General features: G+C 33.9%; 1 protein-coding gene across 1 annotated transcript in view; it reads right to left on the bottom strand.

Moving 5' to 3' along the window:
* Positions 1–22,500, bottom strand: part of LKRSDH (lysine ketoglutarate reductase/saccharopine dehydrogenase) — a 65,785-nt gene that overhangs the window by 26,293 nt on the left and 16,992 nt on the right. Inside the window, exons 2-9 of the mRNA XM_068378498.1 lie at positions 13,825–13,908; positions 11,059–11,214; positions 10,393–10,569; positions 9,112–9,264; positions 8,295–8,520; positions 7,702–7,829; positions 7,120–7,245; positions 1–139 (exon numbers count right to left, since the gene is read on the bottom strand). The exon at positions 1–139 is cut by the window's left edge and continues 10 nt beyond it. Coding sequence (XP_068234599.1) covers positions 1–139; positions 7,120–7,245; positions 7,702–7,829; positions 8,295–8,520; positions 9,112–9,264; positions 10,393–10,569; positions 11,059–11,214; positions 13,825–13,905 — 1,186 coding nt within the window. The 5' untranslated portion in view covers positions 13,906–13,908. The remainder of the gene's footprint in view (positions 140–7,119; positions 7,246–7,701; positions 7,830–8,294; positions 8,521–9,111; positions 9,265–10,392; positions 10,570–11,058; positions 11,215–13,824; positions 13,909–22,500) is intronic.

Below are 22,500 nucleotides of genomic sequence, written 5' to 3'. Positions count from 1 at the left end.
CCTTGTTTTGGTCAGCGTCATAGAGGCAAAATGGAGTGTCGATTGTTGTGCATTCCGACATGAATTCGATGGAGCCACCAGGATCGGCCGAGATGTCGCAGATGGCAAGCATACGATGAGGGAGTGATGGCGAACCCAGCTAATAATAATAATAATAATAATAATAATAATAATAATAATAATAATAAGAGAAAAATATATACAATGAGGAAAGTAATGGATTTTCTAAGGAAGCTGTATGTAACCTGGTACCCACCACTATATAACACCAGTCTCTGTGGACTGTGATTAAGAAAATAATAATAATAATAATAATAATAATAATAATAATAATAATAATAGAGTTTTGGACGATCTACACGACCAGTTTCATGAATTGTAAGGACAATGCACACTTTATACAGGACGTTGTCAGAAACATGCTGGAACTGATTAAAATAATGATAAGTCTTACAGTCTACTTCTGGAAGACCTAAACAATAAAGCAGAACTGTATTAATTTGAAAATGGACACTCAGCTAACGCATAGGCATAATAGACGTTCGGCTGGCGTACAAACACGATAGACACTCGGCTGTGTGATAAGCGAATATATTTAGTTTTTAGACCGGCTACCTGAACATTCCCTCTAAGATAATAAGTGTGGGCCTAAAAGATACAAGAGCAACGTCCCCGAAATGCTTGTTCTTTGCTCTTAAGATTCTGCATTTCTCAATTACTTAACCTTAGAGATATCACTGACAACAGAAGCTTCATATAATCTTATTTCACAATCATCTGATATTTTGCACAGAGATTATGCTTACCTTATCATTCATAAAGTTTACTTTCAAGATATATGAAACACACAAAACCATGTTTTCGTGATACTCGAGTCTCACTGCCGATTGGAGAGTTGCAAAACAGCATTTTCCCATTGATTAGATACGTGTTATGTATGTGACCTATAAGGAATCGTAAGTTATGTATAAAGTTTATGTTACACCATAGCGCTACACGTAACTAGAGCAGCATCATTGCATCCGTACGTGTATGTCTTCAATTATGCAGTGATTATAAGTTATGGTGCATATGTAGGCCTACCTCAGTACTAGACTTTGTGTTTACTACCTCAAGGAGAGTACAACTCTAATAGTTTATATCCAGTAATAAGATTAGATTCTTGTATGCATTCATACTGATTCGCTTTTGTTAATGTTCGATCGCTTATACTTTTATGTGTTTACATGACGTCACTACGTCAGTCAGTCATTCCGAATCGGTTGTTATTAGGCACAATATAGCAGATAATGTAGTCTACTACAATAAAAATATAATGTTATAACGACGTCTAAAACGACACTTCCTCTAAATGGAAAAGTATTAAATCAGGTGGTCCTACCAGTATTAACTTATGCATCAGAAACTTTAAATCTTCGAACATAAGCTAATTACAACACAAAGAGCAATGGAAAGAGTAATGATGGGAATAACACTAAGCGACAGAAAAAGAGCAACATGGATACAAGAGCAAACTAAAGTAGAGGATATTCTAACATGTAAGAAAGAGAAATAGATATGGGCCAGACATAATAATGAGAATGAAGATAATAGATGGACATTAAGAATAACATTAAGGTCCCTACAGATTGCCAAAGAAAAGCATGGAAAAGAAGAGAAGACGTTGGATTGACGAGCTAAGAAAATTTGCGGGTGTGAACTGGCATAGAACGACCATAAATAGACCCAAGTGGAAGGACATGTCTAAGGTCTTTGTTCTGCAGTAGACTAGTAACGGCTGATGATAATGACATATCATCATCATCATACTAATTCACAAAAGAGGAAGATATATATATATATATATATATATATATATATATATATATATATATACATATATATATATATATATATATATATATATACTGTATACATATATATATATATATATATATATATATATATATATATACAGTATATCATCATTATTATCATACTAATTCACTAAAAGGGATGATATATATATATATATATATATATATATATATATATATATATATATACACTGTATATATATATATATACATATATATATACATATATATATATATATATATATGTGTGTGTGTATGTGCACGCGCGAGTATGTATGTACAGTATGTATGCATGTCTATGTATGTGAGAAAAAAACAAGTGGCCTTTGTAAAAGCATAATTCGTTCATAGTTCATCGTAAATACTGCAGTTCGTCAATGGTAAGATGTTATACTGTATAATAAAATAATTACCTTCCTTTCATCAACTACATTTCGAATAAAACAGAATATAAATGTATATAATTATTTAGGGAACATTAAACTTCATTTAAAATCAAACAAATAACTGAAACGGTGGGTCGGCGAAGGAGAAGATTCTCGAAGGTTCACGCATTTAAAGAATGTTATTTCAAAAGTGGATGAGATTAAACAACTATTGGGCAAAAAAAAAAAAAGACAAGGAATTGTTAATTATACTTCATTGAAAATGGTTGTTTATTAAATGCTATAACACATTTATGTAAAACAAAAGAATTGCAGAACTGAATAAATATTTAAATACTAATAAGTACTTCAGGCATGTGTCCGTCTTTAGGCCTATAGCCCAGTCACAAAGGTTAAGCGAGACTTGCAAATCAGAAATGTTGCCATGATTTTTTCTTCGATACAATACTATGCAACCTTGAATTAAAGATTAGCCTAAAATATTGTAAATCTGCAATCATCGCTCATTATGAGAAGCAAGCCTCGATTCTATATGGCTGGACTACAGGACTCTGATAGCCTTAAATATATGCAGGTGTAGTGTACTAAAGGGATTCCGACACCGCAACATTCAGTGCCAAGTGCAGACCATCTTTATTGAAATAGGCCGAAGATGAGTGCAAATAAAACAATTTTAGTTGTAGAATTAAATGTCTTATCTAAAACAACACCGAATTTTCTGAGAATTACAGTGTATAAAAAAAGTACACAAAAACAAGTGCTTACAGAAATCGTGACAAAATTGCAAATCTTTATCCAGATATTGGTGCATGTGGCGTAGATATTGTGGCCTTCGAGTGCGAGACTAACAAAGAACAAAAGATTCTCTCAGGATAAAAAGAAGCAACCACATCAAGGGATAGGAGGAGCCACCTGAAAAGAATCAAGGCGTAGGCTATCCCTCATGCTGGGATGTGCTCCGTCACCCCATGCCAAGATGCCTCCTGTATTCGAAGGCCTTGTCGTTTTCCCTGCAGGAGGGAGGGCAGGTGACTTCGTCTGTTGCCCAGGCCTCCTCCAGACACGACAATTAGCCACCTGAAGGAGAGCCATTTCCTGTTAAGGATGGAGTACTGCAGCCGACTGCCTTTGTAAAATTATTTCATAACATGAATAGGAATTCTGTACTGGGACCCATGTTTGCCACCCCTGGGTACTTCAAACTATATAACATTGTATCAAGCTGTTTTATGTTGTCCGTGAACTTAGTATAGTTAGGCATCCCGATGTCCCTTTCATATAGTCAGTGTTTTATAAATTCAGTCAGTTTTTTTTTCTTTCTTTATAAGAATGAGTCTCATAATAACGTCCATACTCGGGCCAAATAAGTTACGCGTTTTTTGATTATTATTATTTATTTTTTTTTTTTTTAATTTTTTTATTTTATTTTATCTATTTTATTTTTTTTTTGCAAATAACCACAGCCGGTTTTTCACTGAATTAAATTAGCCATGTCACCAGGCATTGCTGCTCTCTAGTTTTAGTTTTCCTTTTCAGCGAATTAGATAACAATAAAAATTTTAGAAACTGTGAAATAAAGAAAAAAAAATCAGGGTCCTCTGATTATCAAGTATTTATATTATCGAAGTATTTACCAGAATTAAATATTTTCCTTTACGAAACGTTCTTTAGCATTATTGTGGATATCTGTTAAACCGTTGTCGCAGATTTAGAACATGTTTTATGTAATTTATTTTCGTGAACCAATTCTCTGTTAAAAATGTTTAAAAGTATCTCACTTGGCTACAGACAGAAATTTATGACCGATAACAGCGATTACAGTACTCGTTTTAGGATTAAGAATAACTATCACATTGTAATTTAAAAGCAATGTAGTTACATAGGCAAGATTGATTGGCCGGAGTAGGCCTACGTCTTTGTACACTATTGATATAGATATACTTAGCCTGTGGCAACAGAATAACTTGGCAGTGCATTAGGTTATGCAGTGTTATTTATAGATATCAGATTAAATGACAAGAGTTTCACCATGTCATTTGTTTGTCAGTAGGGCAAGTGACGTTTGTGCTTTTGCCAAATGTAAATATGTTTGTTAATGAATGCATGTAAACATTACCATTTATGCATAGAACCTATAAATATAGATTAGAGTACTGATAACTGATACCTGGAGATGATTTTACAAATAAAAACGACAGCGAAAATAATTTCATGTGAGTAACTGAAGATACTCAGACAGGGTTGAGCGCAATTTCGGTGTCATTGAGAACTAGCATTTAGTCAGTTCTGCTTGAGCAAAGTAGGGGACGGTATCAATAGATTTTAATAAATTGCTTGCGGTCTTTAACAATAAAAAAACTATCACAAAACTGCACACACATACACAAACAAACATACTCAGATATATATAGACTATATATATATATATATATATATATATATATATATATATATATATATATATATATATATATATTATATATATATATATATATGTGTGTGTGTATGTATATATGGATGTCGAACGTAAATCAAAGTAATAAGATAAGATCTGTTGACAATGAACTCTTCGAAGTACAGGATTGACAAAGTGAGAAATGCTAAGACACAAAGAAGAAGCAAAATGGTAAAAGGATGAACTAGATTAATTGGGTGATTTAGTCATCTGGAACCGACACCAGGTTTGTGAAAAGTGTTTATCACTAAATGGTGTCATGAATGACACCGGAGACTGAAGAAATTGGAAACGGCTTTCAAGAATTAGCGACCCTGCATAGCGGGAAAAAGATTTAGTCGAAGAAGAAGGTGTTATGAAGTAGCTGGAGAGAAAAGTTCAGAAAGGGTTTGGAAAGGAGCAGCCTTACTACCCAGGAAGAGAAAGCATGCGTGCAAGATGTTGAGGGGATGATGCAGTGTGTGTAAATGGTTCAACGCAATGCTGATAGCCCATCTTTGTAGTTGCCTGGAGCAGCTAAAGTAGATGTTTTGTTGCAGCAGGGTAAATCAATTGAACGTTGTAAGTTTTCCTCTGATCACATCTCTAAATGGGAAAAGGTTTAATTTAGAAAAGAAAAAAGTACATTATATATATATATATATATATATATATATATATATATATATATATATATATATATATATATATATATATATATGTGTGTGTGTGTGTGTGTGTGTGTGTGTGTGTGTAATTAACAAAATGTTTGAGAATGGATTAAATCAAACTGTATTCGATCACGAGAAAGGTTACAAAATATTGTAGCGATGAAAACATAACAAACCAATGGTTATATGTTTATAATGAAAAAAATGAACTTTGATAATCTAACTTACAGCGTTTTTGTGATTGCTCCTGCATGTAATGTAGTTGTTTATTGTTACTTGAACAAACAAAATTTAAATACGAATTGCATCTTTAAAAGGTCAAGTAAATTACATAAAAACAATACCCAAACGTTGATGCTTTACAAATCAATGGGACGTGAACATAAATATATCCACAAGACAGTAAATTCATAGCATTAAATCTATAAAAAATTAGGACTAGGCCTATTCAGCTTTGCTTCTTCAATAAAGTCTTTAATACATTTTTCAAATCCGATGCTTAAAGAAATCCAAAGTAATCACAAAGAAAAGGCTTCTCATACTTTGGCCTTTTAAAAGTGGTGGTAGTTAAAGTATTGAGAATCTTCTATTTACAAACCCACTATCTAAGAACACGAGAACACCCCCACCAGGTTGCTCGTCGCGTCGGCCGTTAAAAGAAAAGAAAAAAGATACGCGTCATGCGCATTTGAAAATATGTGGATAGAAATGGCTGCACAATCAAACTGTTGCAGACCTTAGAGCCACAGCAAAAATCATTTCTCATAGCGCAAGAGCCCGTGGCCTGCACCTTCTGTGCAGGTCGATTTAGTAGCAGTAGCACAAATAAACCTGTCACTCGTATGTATAACGACCTACATTAGCCTCCCCAAGTGGGAATTGGCGGTTAAATCTACGTGTGCTGGTGTCCTTCTGTTGGTGAGAACAATTGGGGAGTCACCTTGCGAAGCACAAACACTTCTCTTAGAATTAAAACAATGTTCTATAAAGAAAAATACATGATAATAGATAGATTATATCATGAGGATAACATAGATACGTTTAAATTTTTTCGGGAAACAGTTTTGTCAGATATTTACAGCAGAAACATTTGATACATGATAAATTTTAATATATCCAGAACGTTAGGCCTCCAAAAACAGTTATAAAGATGAGAGGAAGGAAATTTTAAATAAAAAATAGTTCGAAAATACAGTTGGCACTCAAGTCTCGTAATAACATTCGTCAGTTGTTAATCAAATAACCAAAACATAGAAAAAAAAGAAAGTTCTGAATATGGTCAAGCACAAATGGATAGGGAATGTGAAAGAGTGTAGGCCTATTTTAGGCAAATATCATAGAGTATTTTATACAACTGTTTTGATGTTTCAAATTAAAGTTGGACATTAACATATAAGTTTGTAGATTGGCCTGATGTTGTTGGAATATAATTACTTAGCAAATATAAAAAAGATGTAATAGACCTTCTTTACTGTTTGAATAATGAAACTTGAGAAGAAAAAGATGGATAATCTGATAGTATGAAAAAACATTAGTAGGACTATGTATAAAATACTTGGCCTTCAGCTATGTCATAAGGGTGGTGAAATGGTGGTGTTATATTAGGCAGTAGTTACCTATTCACTAGGCATGTAGGCCTACTCCAATCACAAATACGCCTACAATAAGAGATTTTCACATGCAAAGACATAAGCAATACCATTTGACTTTTGAAAATACCATTAACATAAACGTGTTTTCAGAAATATTTAATGAAGGAATCAAACACTTACCGAAGTTGGAAGCCATGGAGTGTAAACTGGACGGAGCAGGTACTTTGCATCAGGAATAGTTAGAAGTTTTGGAGAATTTACCGCCCAATAGATGCCGTTGACGATGACTGATGCATACGGTGCAATCTGTTAGGATGGAAAATATGTATAAACGAGACGAAAGCTTTTTTTCCATAAATACATAAAACGTTTATCATTTTAAAAACTCAGGTGGAAATAAATTTTCTTAATAAACCTATAAATAATTTTAGAATGATTTCTTTATAACTTCACCAACTATTTTACAAATTACATTCATCGTTAAACGATAGTATTGTAACATTATCATGATGATGACTTAGTAATTGAAACCATTGTAAATTTTCACTTCAATATTCAACTATTCATCACTCGAGATGACATTTCACAATAGAAAACTCATAAAATACATAGGCCTAGTACTATATATTACACTATAAAGTAATTGCAAATTTGAAAAAAAATAAATAAAATGGAATTCTTAAAAAATACTTAGTACTACAATCCTGCTTGGAGTGTTAAAGAAATAATTATTCAAATGAACTACATCAAAGGAAGTCTTACCTTGTGTGCAAATACTGAGATGTACCTTTCAGGATGTTCCTCATACTCCACTGCATCATATTTGCCACCATCTTTTCGCACTAAATGGTCTCGCCGACTAACTTCACACACGTACAACTTGTTCATAGCTGTCAACAAGAAATATTATTAATAGACTAATCATGTTAAATTAATTACAATTTGAAAAAGCAGTTGTATAGAAGTCAATAATACTAGCAAGTCGTTCCTTCTTGAGCCTAGGCCTTGCGCAGTAACTAGGGTGGCCATTTCCAACTTCCCAAAAAGGATAATTTTTTTCCCAACACCAATTTTTAACCTAAATTAAACATGATTATTGAAGTTGAAATATAATAACAATATATATATATATATATATATATATATATATATATATATATATATATATATATATATATATATGTGTGTGTGTGTGTGTGTGTGTGTGTGTGTGTGTGTGTGTATATATATAGACCCAAAAAGCAGGACAAAATAACGTCCTTCTTAAGGTGAAGCAGGACAGATGACAGAATACTAAAAAATCAGGACTGTCCTTCCCAAAAGCAGGACGTCTGAAGACCCTAGCAGTAACTAACCACCATGTTCGGAGACTTTCCTCAAGGCCTGCAAGGAGACGTATTCGCAGGGCAACTCTTGGAATATCTCCTGGGCGCCTTGCGACACATTGCCAGTACCCGTGAAGACGAAGGTCAAAGGCCCGATAGATTTGGGCATCATTCCTAAGGATATTTCGTAACCGCTGTCACGGATGGCTTGTCTCGCCATCTCTGTGTTGCGGTAGTTATGTGCGGGTCCAATGTGCTGATAAATAAAGAAGAAAAAAAATACAACACGTATTTTTTGTATTTTGTACATCATACATTTCTAAACTTCAAAAGTTCAAACTTGCAATAAAAGTTTTTAATGTTGAACAGGCTGACATAAGACTTTACAATTTATGTAAGAAAGATGTTTTAATGTTAATATTCTTAAAATATTTTATTTTGATTGTTCATTAATTATCATATAGTTTCTTTATTTCCTTATTTCCTTTCCTCACAGGGCTATTTTTTTCCTGTTGGGGAGCCCCTGGACTTGTAGCACCCTGCTTTTCCAACTAGGGTTGTAACTTAGCTATTGATGATGATAATAATAATAATAATAATAATAATAATAATAATAATAATAATAATAATAATAATAATAATAATAATAATAATTAACATATCGACAAGAATATCAAAGACGAATTTTGAAATCATACAAACATTTTCTTTAAACACACAAAAGTTGGTACTCTTCGTCTAACATTATCAACAACTTAGAAATCCTTGCAGTTATTCAGAAAAGCTGTGGTGCTTATATCAGCCTTCCAAATAGGAAGTTAGCAATAACTTATCACAGATATATTACCATGAACGGCGTGTGGTGGCCTAAAGCCAGAAGTCGTAGACCCAAGCCATGTAAGATGTTGATCATTCCAGCGACTCCGGCGTACTTTCCAAAAGCGACCACTCGCTGCCCTCTCTCGTCACACATCTTTTCGTAGTCTAAGAGACGAATATTCTGGGGGGAAGAATAACGATTTGTGAATGAGTATTAAAGATGTGTGAATGTTTATATTCTGATAAATAGTTTGTATTAAATCTGTTTTGGTAGGTGGTAATTAAAAGATTTTATTTTTCCTTGGTAAAGAACCTAAAGACCTTTGGTTGGTAGAGGTGATACTGGCTAAGCAATCAGATGTATAGATAAGGAATAAGGAACAAGGTTTAGTAAAACAAATTCAGTAGTTCTTATATAAGCTGAGGTACGGTGAAATTAATATAGCAGTGTACTCTACTGTCTTCTCTAGAATTTCATAAAGAAGAGTTTTAAGGGATAAAGGGATTATACAATTTTATTGCAAACTCACATAAATATTCCTGGTTGCAAAATTACTTCTATTATCTATCTTTATAGTATTTTTTGGAATAACTTTTATCTACCTTTAAAAAAAGTAATGATTACTTGCCTAACGTATTGCATTAAGAAAAATAATAAGAATAACCCAAACAGTATCTTAATTTACAGGATATCTTACTAATTCAAGGGTAATAAGGATAAAATTTAAAGAACTTTCGCTAGTTAAAAAAATGGATTTACAATCCCGAACTGTCTATAGATAAGTTTATTATAAGTCTATCATCCAAAACAAATTTACAAACATCTTTGTTAAGAGAAATAGAAAATTAAATGCTACCCATAGTTTTCTGTTCTCCTTTTTTACTATTCTTCTAAGTCTTAAACCTACTGTGATTTCTTATTCAAATAAAAATTATAATGTTTCAGCTACACTTAAACCTTTTCCAAAACTTCAACCTAACAAACAAGCTAAACTTTGACATTTGATAATACTCGAAACTACGGCAGAGAAAGATTTTTTTTATATCACCAAAACTTCAGCCATACAAACAAACTAAACTTAGACCTTTGATAATACCCGAAACTGCAGCACAGAAAGATTTTTTATTTCCAAAACTTCAGCCTAACAAACAAGTTAAACTTCGACATTTGATAATACTCGAAACTACAGCAGAGAAATATTTTTTTAATTCATAAAACTTCAGCCTAACAAACAAGCTAAACTTCGACATTCGATAATACTCGAAACTAAAGCAGAGAATGATTTTTTTTTCTTCTAACTCTCAGTACCTTTTCCAAGATAGCATCGAGAAGAGGCATATTCGCCTCCTGGGCTTTTATCGTGTGTGAGAAGAAGCAATACGTTTTGTTCGGTAGGAGCTGATCAATCGGTATCTGCTTCACGCCAATGACCACTGGAGCCTCGCTGATGTCTTCTTTGATTTTGGCCCCTGCATTCTGGTATGCCTGTCAAAAGAAATTACTTTTTTAATATTATTTTGCCTGCTTCTGCATAAATGAATAAGTAAGCCTACTACATTATGGTATTTAGAGGTAGGCCTATTCTTTACATGCAAAACATACATAATCTGTTATAAGGATTAAAGGCAAGTCATGAATGACAGAGGCAAGGGACATTTACATTGTCCTATTGAGCAGGACAATGCCCTAGAGATTGACCATATATACATGTGATCAGCGCCCAAGCCCGCTCTCCACCTATGCTAGAACCAAGGAGGGCCAAGCAATGTCTGCTGATGAATCACCAGATAGACCTATAGGATCCCCCAAATCCTCCATAATTAGCTTACTAGGAGGGTGACGTTACAGCGACCAAAGAAACCAATATATTAGAATACTCATATATCAGTCTATAACATTTTAATACTTCATGCGGCATAAATAAAGACTAATAAAAATGCTTAAAAACAAATAAGAAGACACCAATATATTAACCTGCATGGGGTATGCCCGGCGATTAGACGGTTGAACAATGACAGACACGCCGTCTTTGACCAGTTGGCGCACGTGGGAGGGTCCCAGGGGAGCTCGTCTTTCCCAGACACTCTGATCTTCTCGTCGGATGGCCAGACACCGTCCCTGCACATTCCGCTGAAAATATTTGAAGTAAAGTATTTAAAGTAATGAGAAATTAATTCAAGATATTACTGCTATGACGATTATATTTCTCTAAGTGCAATGTAAAATGAAAGAATACCAGGAAGTGAAATTATATATATATATATATATATATATATATATATATATATATATATATATATATATATATATATATATATATATATATATATATATATATATATATATATATATATATATATATATATATATATTATCTACATGGCTAAATTTACTGCCATATCTTTGCTCAGCCTCTATGCTATGATTCCGTTGTTACTGTTTAGAATTAAAATACAATTGTTTTTACAGATGCATTTTAAAGTGTCAATTTAAAATCTATGAAAAATTACGAAAAAAAAGTTAAAACGACCATTGAAGTTTATCAGATTACCACGACAATTGCAAAATAATATCTTCCTTGCTTACTTTAGATTAGACGACGTAGAGATTGTCTCGTAACTTAACCGCACCCACCAATAAGCAAAAGGTTTTGATTGTAATCAATACCAGATTTTTTATAGACCTAGAATTAAACTTTTTTGCTGTGGTATATAGAGAATGTTATTGAACAATATTTAGTGATATACGTTGTTATGATCATCATCATCGTCATCCTTATTATTATTATTATTATTATTATTATTATTATTATTATTATTATTATTATTATTATTATTATTATTATTATTATTATTATTATTATTATCCGACTCAAAGCAAAATAATTCCCATTTGTGAGCGTAGTTTATGGTCAAGTTGAATTTAGTCAAGAATATCAGACAAATCAATATATTTCATAAATGGTAAAACTAGATTATAATATCGCATTTCAAACCAAGATAAAAAAATTTCCCCATACAGAAAATCGATTTGACCAACTACAGAAGGTTTTGTAGTACTTTAGGGGTATAAAATTTGAAGTTATGACTGAAAACCCACGTTTTAAAAGGTAAACTAACAGAAGAATATTACCAAACCTAACCTAGGAGCCGTATCCTTACTTACCTACGGGGGAGGCTACGCTCACTACCCCTCGCCCCTAGACTGCCGTATTCTTAGCTTACCCTAAGACTGCATTTGCTCCCCAACCGGCTTCATTCCTGGCAAGGTAACACTAAATCACAATATTTCGTAAATCGTACAACTAGCTCCATGTGATCGTATTTCAAACCAAACTAAACAACAACTTCTCAATAAAGAAATCTATTTCACAAATAATAAGAAAGTTTACACCTGTACCAACGAACTACATTCACCCCAGTTCATAGCTGAAATAATTCAATGTTCATTACTTCTCTTGTAGTTTATTCATTTCCTTATTTCCTTTCCTCACTGGACTATTTTCTTGTTGGAGCACTTAGGATTAAAGCATCCTGCTTTTCCAATAAGGGTTGTAGCTTAGCTAATAATAATAATAATAATAATAATAATAATAATAATAATAATAATAATAATAATAATAATAATAATAATAATAATAATAATCTAGAAGTCTAGATCATTGAACGAGCCCCTGATGAAAAATAACATAGTAACGCATGCAAACTCTTTGAACGCGTTTTCTGTTATTATAATTCTATTACGAACACAAATATTTTTTTGGGTGGCTTGTGTAAATGTTTACCAACGTAATTTTAAACGTTATAATTGACTAAATTTCAAGTCATCCCACATTAGAATCTAGTTATTTTACATTCAAGTTTTTTTCCATTAACAAAGAAAACCTGTGCTAAATGTAAATGGTAACTTAAATATATAACCTTTTTTCTTCGGTGGCTACAATGAATATAACATAAATCACTCGAAATAAAAGCTGCAAGCAAAAGCTATTCCCCAACTTCTATGCGTGAAAATCCTATATTTATTTAAAGACAATGGCAAAGTAATTCAATTTTATTTTAAATGTCTGGCATCATTGGTTTAAAAACCAACAGTGGGTTAATCATTCAAACTGACGAGAATGGTTCATTTTTAATAGGAATTAAGATTTAACTAAATATCGAGCATTTCCGACCTAATTTAATACCGGAAAAAAAAAGTATTTATAGAGGCAGAGCCTTCTCCCTACTTCTACCCATTCCCACACCGCCGTAAATAATAACAGCAAGATGGGAAATAGGACTAAGCCTGAAATACTAGAATGCATCGTAAAAACTTCCCTAACCTAAACTACTTTGGGCATTTTGTTCTCTATCCCCAACCTGACCGAAAGTTGAGCATGATTTTCCTGTTACACATACCAAAAAAAATCTTAGTAGAAATAAAAAATTCTAACATCGTGGCCAGAGAGTTTGTAAAATAATACACAATAATGAATCCTATATTATGTTTTCCTGGGGCAGAATGTCAATTGCCATTCTAACAATATTCCTCTAAGACCAGGCTTTAGCTCTTTGAAGCTTTTTATCACCAAAAGAATGCAAATAACTAGTTTTTGCATGTCTATCTTTTGGAAATTCAAACTGGACATAGTCTTTCCTGCATTATGTTGAATAAATAATAATAATAATAATAATAATAATAATAATAATAATAATAATAATAATAATAATAATAAAGAATTAGAAGAAGAGTACTCACACTGATCCACCTTCTAGCTTGAGCAGAGTGGGAGGGCCAGTACCGAGCCATGGAAGGCGCGGCACTTAGCACGGAGGACATTTTCTGAAACAAATATATAATTAAATGAATAAACAGATAGACAAATGAATATATAAAAAATGAAATAAATAAAGGAATTAATAGTATAATAAATAGCTGAATATAAATAGTATAATCTATCTACTAAACTCATACCTACACATAGACTTACGCTTACGGCTTATGTCTACGTAACTTATATCTATGAATTTAAGTCATAAGTAGCCGACTCAAATTTTGAATTTTTAGATAAACATTTGCATTCTATCATATTTTCTTATTTCTAATCAGTCCTTTAATAAACTTACACTCGGACACACAATTCTATTTTAATTTTCTTCCTCGTTTTTTTTTAAGTTTTTATAATTTATATAGGAAAGATTTATCTTAATGTTGTTACCATTCATAAAATATTTTATCTTAATTAGTCATTACTTCTCATGTAGTTTATTTATTTCTTTGTCACCTTTCCTTGCTGGGCTATTTTTTCCTGTTGGAACCCTTTGCTTTTCCAACTAGGGTTGTAGCTTACATAATAATAATAATAATAACAATAATAATAATAATAATAATAATAATAATAATAATAATAATAATAATAATATTATTATTATTATTATTATTATTATTATTATTATTATTATTATTATTATTATTATCATAATTTAGAGGAGGAGTGGAAGTTAGTAAAAGAAAATTTTGTTGGGATTGCAAGTGATGTGTGTGGCAAGAAGGTTGTTGGAGGCAGCATGAGGAAGGGCAGTGAATGGTGGAATGGAGTGAAGGTAAAAGTGGAAGAGAAAAAGAGGGCTTTTGAAGAATGGCTGCAGAGTAATAGTATAGAGAAGTATGAAAAATATAGAGAGAAATATGTGGAAGTAAAGCGCAAGGTACTTGAGGCAAAGAGGGCAGCTGACCTGAGGTGGGGTCAGGGATTGCGTCAGTCATATGAAGAGAATAAGAAGAAGTTTTGGAAAGAAGTGAAGAGAGTAAGGAAGGCTGGCTCAAGAATTGAAGAGACAGTGAAAGATGGAAATGGAAGGTTGTTAAAAGGAGAGGAGGCAAGGAAAAGGTGGGCGGAATATTTTGAAAGTTTATTGAATGTTGAGGATAATAGGGAGGCAGATATAATTGCTGTTGCAGGTGCTGAGGTGCCGGTGATGGGAGATGAGAATGAGAGAGAGATTACAATACAGGAAATGAGGAGAGCACTAGATGAAACGAGAGTAGGAAAAGCATCTGGTATGGATGGTGTGAGAGCTGAGATGTTGAAGGAAGGGGGTGTGACTGTACTTGAATGGTTGGTGAGATCGTTTAGTATGTGTTTTGTGTTGTCAATGGTACCAGTAGATTGGGTTTGTGCATGTATTGTACCACTATACAAGGGTAAGGGAGATGTGCATGAGTGTTGTAATTCAAGAGGTATTAGTTTGTTGAGTGTAGTTGGAAAAGTGTATGGTAGAGTATTGATTAATAGGATTAAGGATAAAACAGAGAAAGCAATCATAGAAGTTCAGGGTGGTTTTAGAAGAGGCAGGGGTTGTATGAATCAGATTTTTACAGTTAGGCACATATACGAGAAATATTTAGCAAAAGGTAAGGAGGTGTATGTTGCATTTATGGATCTGGAGAAAGCGTATGATAGAGTTGATAGGGAAGCAATGTGGAATGTAATGAGGTTATATGGAGTAGGTGGAAGGTTGTTGCAAGCAGTGAAAAGTTTCTACAAAGGTAGTAAAGCATGTGTTAGAATAGGAAATGAAGTGAGTGATTGGTTTCCGGTGAGAGTGGGGCTGAGACAGGGATGTGTGATGTCGCCATGGTTGTTTAACTTGTATGTTGATGGAGTGGTGAGAGAGGTGAATGCTCGAGTGCTTGGACGAGGATTAAAACTGGTAGACAAGAATGACCATGAATGGGAGGTAAATCAGTTGTTGTTTGCGGATGATACTGTACTGGTTGCAGACACAGAAGAGAAGCTTGACCAACTAGTGAGAGAAGGGTGTGTGAGAGAAGGAAGTTGAGAGTTAATGTGGGAAAGAGTAAGGTTATGAGATGTACGAGAAGGGAAGGTGGTGCAAGGTTTAATGTCATGATGAATGGAGAGTTACTTGAGGAGGTGGATCAGTTTAAGTACTTGGGGTCTGTTGTTTCAGCAAATCGTGGAGTGGAAGCAGATATACGCCAGAGAGTGAATGAAGGTTGCAAAGTGTTGGGGGCAGTTAAGGGAGTAGTAAAAATAGAGGGTTGGGCATGAATGTAAAGAGAGTTCTATATGAGAAAGTGATTGTACCAACTGTGATGTATGGATCGGAGTTGTGGGGAATGAAAGTGATGGAGAGACAGAAATTGAATGTGTTTGAGATGAAGTGTCTAAGGAGTATGGCTGGTGTATCTCGAGTAGACATGGTTAGGAACGAAGTGGTGAGGGTGAGAACGGGTGTAAGAAATGAGTTAGCAGCTAGAGTGGATATGAATGTGTTGAGGTGGTTTGGCCATGTTGAGAGAATGGAAAATGTCTGTCTGCTAAAGAAGGTGATGAATGCAAGAGTTGATGGGAGAAGTACAAGAGGAAGGCCAAGGTTTGGGTGGATGGATGGAGTAAAGAAAGCTCTGGGTGATAGGACGATAGATGTGAGAAAGGCAAGAGAGCGTGCTAGATAGGAATGAATGGCGAGCGATTGTGACGCAGTTCCGGTAGGCCCTGCTGCTTCCTCCGGTGCCTTAGATGACCGCGGAGGTAGCAGCAGTAGGGGATTCAGCATTATGAAGCTTCATCTGTGGTGGATAACGGGGGAGGGTGGGATGTGGCACCCTAGCAGTACCAGCTGAACTCGGTTGAGTCCCTTGTCAGGCTGGGAGGAACGTAGAGAGTAGAGGTCCCCTTTTTGTTTTGTTTCATTTGTTGATGTCGGCTACCCCCCAAAATTGGGGGAAGTGCCTTGGTATATGTATGTATGTATTATCATTATTATTATTATTATGAGGACCTCATTAAATTTTCCATATTCTTTATCATACTTTGCATTCGGGTTCTCCAAGACCAAACATAGGGCTAGATAATAGGTCAATTTTCATTTTAATCTCACAGTTTCCAATAACCTTAACAATTTGTATTACAACGCAAAAATTAGTTTTAAATGAAAAAGACCATTGCCGCTTCCAAAAATACAAATAGAAATTGTTTGGGGGATATTTCACCATTAAGAACTCCATGCATGAGTCTAAGATGATTTAAGTGTTAAATGTTTGGCCACCGCCAAAATGCCTACCATGAAACTATTATCTGAGCCATTTGCTGCAAGAGATACATCAATCAAGACTGTTTAGAGGTATTCAGAGATGTAAGTTCACTTTCAAATGTTCCCTTCCTCGCAATGTTCTTCACAAAAAAAAAAAAAAATAAAATATTGTAGTCTTGAAGGAAAAATTATCATCTTCTCAGCATCTGAAAGTAGAGACGATTTCATCTGCTGCCCATTTTTCTCCTCAGATTCTCTTCCTTTAATTATTCTTTAAAACTTTTAATTTTTTGTTTCAATTTTTTTTATTTACTAAATTTCAGCTCCATTTACTTGACTGGTGAACGCCATACTCGGACTCGAGTCCCGCTCAAACTCGTTAGTTTCTTTGGTCGCTGCAACCTCACCACCCCAGTGAGCTATAAATGCGGGGTTTGGAGGAGCCTATAGGTCTATCTGTTGAGTCATAAGCAGCCATTACCTGGCCCTCCTTGGTCCTAGCTTGGGTGGAGAGGGGTCTTGGACATTGATCATATATATATATATATATATATATATATATATATATATATATATATATATATATATATATATTATATATATATATATATATATATATATATATATATACACACACACATATATATATATATGTATATATATATATATGTATATATATATATATGTATATATATATATATATATATATATATATATATATATATATATATATATATATGGTCACTCTCTATGGCATTGTCTTGCTTGATAGGGCAATGTCACTCTCTTGCCTCTGCCATTCATGAGTGGCCTTTAAACCTTTAAGGAGTAAAGAGCCTCTATTGGGACACTTACTGCCGGCGATCTTAAAAAAGAGAAGAGGTGTGAATGGTTCCACTGTGGTAGAGGCGAGAATTATTTTTCAAGGCAACATCTCCTAAACCCCTGCCCCGCTGCTGGAGATATCTATTATGACGTAAAATAAACTTTAATGTCCAGTGCTCTCTCTCTCTCTCTCTCTCTCTCTCTCTCTCTCTCTCTCTCTCTCTCTCTCTCTCTCTCATACGACTAGCATTTGAATACCCAATTTACTATAGAATACCAGAAAAAAAGATAAACTGAAAATAATTAACTATATTAAATTAACTTTATGACCACAAAAAATGTACCTTTATATGAATAAAATTGTGGTTAAGCCACACTTTACATGACTAAGTTGCTAATATTTAACTTTCAAAACTATTCCCTACCATGGCCAGTTAGCCAACTGTCCTCCAGCCATCTCTCCTAACACTGGCTTCTTAAGGACAGACTACAACTTGAAAACCGAATTCTTGACCCAGTGCTATAAACATACGGAAGAGAGCGAGGTCGGAGTCTCCCAAGGACATAACCCGTCTCTGTGAGCACATGTTGGTAAGACTGAAGGGACTAAATAGTGTATGGTATCTCGTTACATGTGTGGAGAAGGGAGCGTTTTGAAAAGAGAGTTAATAAAGTGGGCCCTCTTCTATTAAAGTCGGCCTTGAATTTATTTGATTAAAGTAATCAAGACCTATGGTAGCCTCTAGACAAGACTGCTTCTCCGTCTCGGTCTCTAGGGTCAAAGAAGAAATGACTAGACTAGATTAAAGGCTAAAACAGTCTAGCCATAGGAATCGGTGCCAACTTGAACGGAAAGTTATCTGACGTCACATGATGCAAAGTTTTTTTTTTCTTTTTATTAACAATTAAATGAGTGTATATGAAGTATCTCTTTCATACTTGTTGTCTTGGATGTACTTGAAAGGAAGACAACAAAATCGGAAGCAAGGATATCCTAACAATTGTGATTAAAACAGATTTAGAAACTTCAATACATTATGTTTTGAATAAACTAAATTTCTTGATTTAAGATAGACTATAACTAGTGAAAGTCATCTTGTCTCTTCATTCTACAAAGGATGACTAAAATAGAACTGTTTTTCCTTTGGCTTGCCATAGATTCCTCAAGAATAGCTCACTGGGGGTAAAAAATGCTCTTATGGTTCTAAAACCGTCAAATAGTTAGCTCTTAGCAACAAAATCATTCCATTTCGACCCAACAACTCATCTTAATTTCTCAGGCCTAACTCCCAAATTATCTCATTGGGCGCTTTATAAAAGCTGTAGAAAACTGCGTCGTTTAACAAAACAAGACACAAACAAACCGTGGCAACATGCACATGGCCCCACTCGATTACGCAACACAATGCGACAGAAATTGGTTGGCTCTCAGCGAGCCATGCCTCCACTCCTAGGCCAATGGCAGCCTTTGGCGTGGAGTGCTGGTTCTATTAATAAACTCCATGCGGGACCCGGTCAAATTAAATCTAATCAAGTGGGTCACAGAAACGTTCTGGTTTTCTGGTAAAATTTTACCCTATATTCTACACAAAAAATTAATAACAATAATAATAATTATAGGATATAGGAATTGGACCTCTGCCTTCAAAGAAATGTATAAAAATGAGTACCAAGACAAGGGGAAAAAGAGAAAAAGTCCAGTCTCTCCTCTTGAGCATATCAATTATTTCTTCAGCAAATAAGTATCAGATTAACATTTACAGCATGATTTTGTGTGTGAAAACTATTCAACATCACTTCATACTTTACAAGTATTTATGTACTTTGCAGTATTGGGTAAAATATAATCAGAAATAGATATTTACTAGCTTCCCTTTTTCTCAATTCATTACACAATTGTAATAAATGAAAACTGTTGAGGAATCGTCATGTTCGCATCTCTCTTTCTACAAAAAAAAAAAAATAATAATGATAATATTAGACTATGAAAGAAAAATATCTACTTTAGATCACAAACCAGTATCGCTTAAGGAGAAATTACTTTAGCGAATTCAGTTTTCAGGAAAAAAATATATGACGTTAATAGCAGGACACACTATAAAGGAAGCGAGTGACAAATAACAAAGTAACACGAAGATTGCTTATCTCACGGTCTATAGACCTAGGTCAACTCTACACAAAAAATATGAGTGAAGATTTATCGGGAATTGAAGCCTAACTTGATAAGTAGGCTTATAGAGGGTCCCTTATTTCGATCTGAACAAAAGTACACGAAATAATATTTAGACTAGAGAGAGAGAGAGAGAGAGAGAGAGAGAGAGAGAGAGAGAGAGAGAGAGAGATTCTCAATAGCAAAAATGATTATTTAAAACAGCTATGAAGGCTCAATTGTTAGGCAATTTGCAAGAGAAAAATTATATATTCTCAACTTCTAAATTGAAGGGGTTTCATTTCTATGTCATTAGATTTTATTCTTACATTTTCCTTATGGTTATTACCACTCAGTATTAGAATATAACATGGATATTTTAATGCTTCTATAATTTTCCTTGTTAACGACAAAGAAAAAAAAAATCTGTTATATTCTAATACTGAGTGGTAATAACCATAAGGAAATGTAAGAATAAAATCAAATGACATAGAAATGAAACTCCTTCAATTTAGAAGTTGAAAATATATGATTTTTCTCTTGCATTATTATAATTATTATTATTATTATTATTATTATTATTATTATTATTATTATTATTATTAGTTTCGCTACAACCCTAGTTGGGAAAGCAAGATGCTATAAGCCCAAGGGCTCCAACAGGGGAAATTAGCCCAGTGAGGAAAGGAAATAAGGAAATAAATAAATGATATGAAAATTATTGAACAATTAAAATAAAATATTAAAACACTAGTAACAACATCAAAACGTATCTTTCATATCTAAACTATGAAAAGACTTCAAATAGAGAGACAGATATTCCTCCCTACAAAAAAATTCTAGAAAGGCTCAAAGAACATTACTATTTAGGAGAAACCAAACCAGCTTCTCAAGCTAAGGAAAGCTGGGCTATTCCGGAATCAAGAAATCGGAGTCTAGCAGAAACTGGTATGAAGGAATGGGTCAAGTACAAGACTCTCTCGTTGACGTTATCGACAAACTATTAGTGAGATTGTGGCACAAGTTTTTAGTTGCTCTGTACATCAAAGATGTTCTCGAAAACAGAACAATAAGTGTCTCTTATAAAATAACCAGAGTTGATATCCTGAGACAAGGTTGGAGTGAACCTAACCTAAAGTGCTCTTTATACTATACTTAGCAATTGGCCTAATTAAAACTATATCAAAATGTTTGTCCTATTTAGGAGAGTCTCGTCAGACAGGATAAAAAAAAATCCAAAACAATGATATTAAATTAATTGGAAATTCAACTATCAGTGCTTCAACATATCATTCGAACTCATTTAAGATTTCTTTCCTTGTGCTCGTTAGACGTGTAAAATAAGCCTCTAAATAATTCTTCTTCTTCAATCTAAGAATCATTCGTTGCATATAAACCGCATGGTCACTAAATTATATCAATTTTTCATGTTGGAACCCCTGGGCTTATAGCATCCTGCTTTTTCAACTAGGGTTGTAGCTTAGCAAGTAATAATAATAATAATAATAATAATAATAATAATAGAGACCCAAGCAGTAATTGCCTCACCTGCAAAAGGCCTATGCAGTATGTAAATCGTTAGAAACGCTTCCTGCTCTAAACTATGGCCGCAAACTCCGACCTGTGCCAATTTTTTTTTCTTTCTCTCAGGAATTATCGCACCTATTTTCAGGGAAGAATTGGAAGATTTAAAAACTTCTCGCAGCTGCTGCCAAAGAGAAGAGAAGTGGGTTGTGTCTTGCCAAAAACAAAAACAGGTACAAAGGTGAGCACATTTTTAACAGGATTTGGAAGTACAACAATCTGAACCATAACAAACACACGAATTATGTTTTTTTTCCTTTTTATTCGATGATGAAAAGTACTTCCGAATTTGTAATAATGATCTGTCTAGATACACACACACTCACTCTCTCTCTCTCTCTCACACACACACACACACACACACACACACATATATATATATATATATATATATATATATATATATATATATATATATATATATATATATATATATATTCAGTCACGCTTAGCTTTCCCCGTCCCTTGGGAAGGGGGGAGAGGGAGAAGTCATACCCTAGAGAGAGGGTATGTGTGTATTCATAACTATCTAAATATTTAGCCATCATTTCTGACGGGTTGCATACACTATTCCTTCATGGACTATGCAAAGTGGTAACGTGTTCGCCTAGCATTATTATGGCAGATCGATCACCGCCCGGGACCATCAGTTTAAACTGTTTACTGAGGAGGCTACTGCTGTGTTTGGGCACCACAATGGGAAGTTGGGCTTGCCTGACTGACGTTCTGGTGAGTATCTATTCTGATGATACTGGAACTGAAACCAATCACTATTAACCTTTTAAGGTAAACTACGACCCCAGTTTGTAATCTCAC

Source organism: Palaemon carinicauda, chromosome 8, assembly GCF_036898095.1.
Source record: "Palaemon carinicauda isolate YSFRI2023 chromosome 8, ASM3689809v2, whole genome shotgun sequence".
NCBI classification, from domain to species: domain Eukaryota; kingdom Metazoa; phylum Arthropoda; class Malacostraca; order Decapoda; family Palaemonidae; genus Palaemon; species Palaemon carinicauda.
This window is presented reverse-complemented; position numbering and strand designations above follow the sequence as displayed.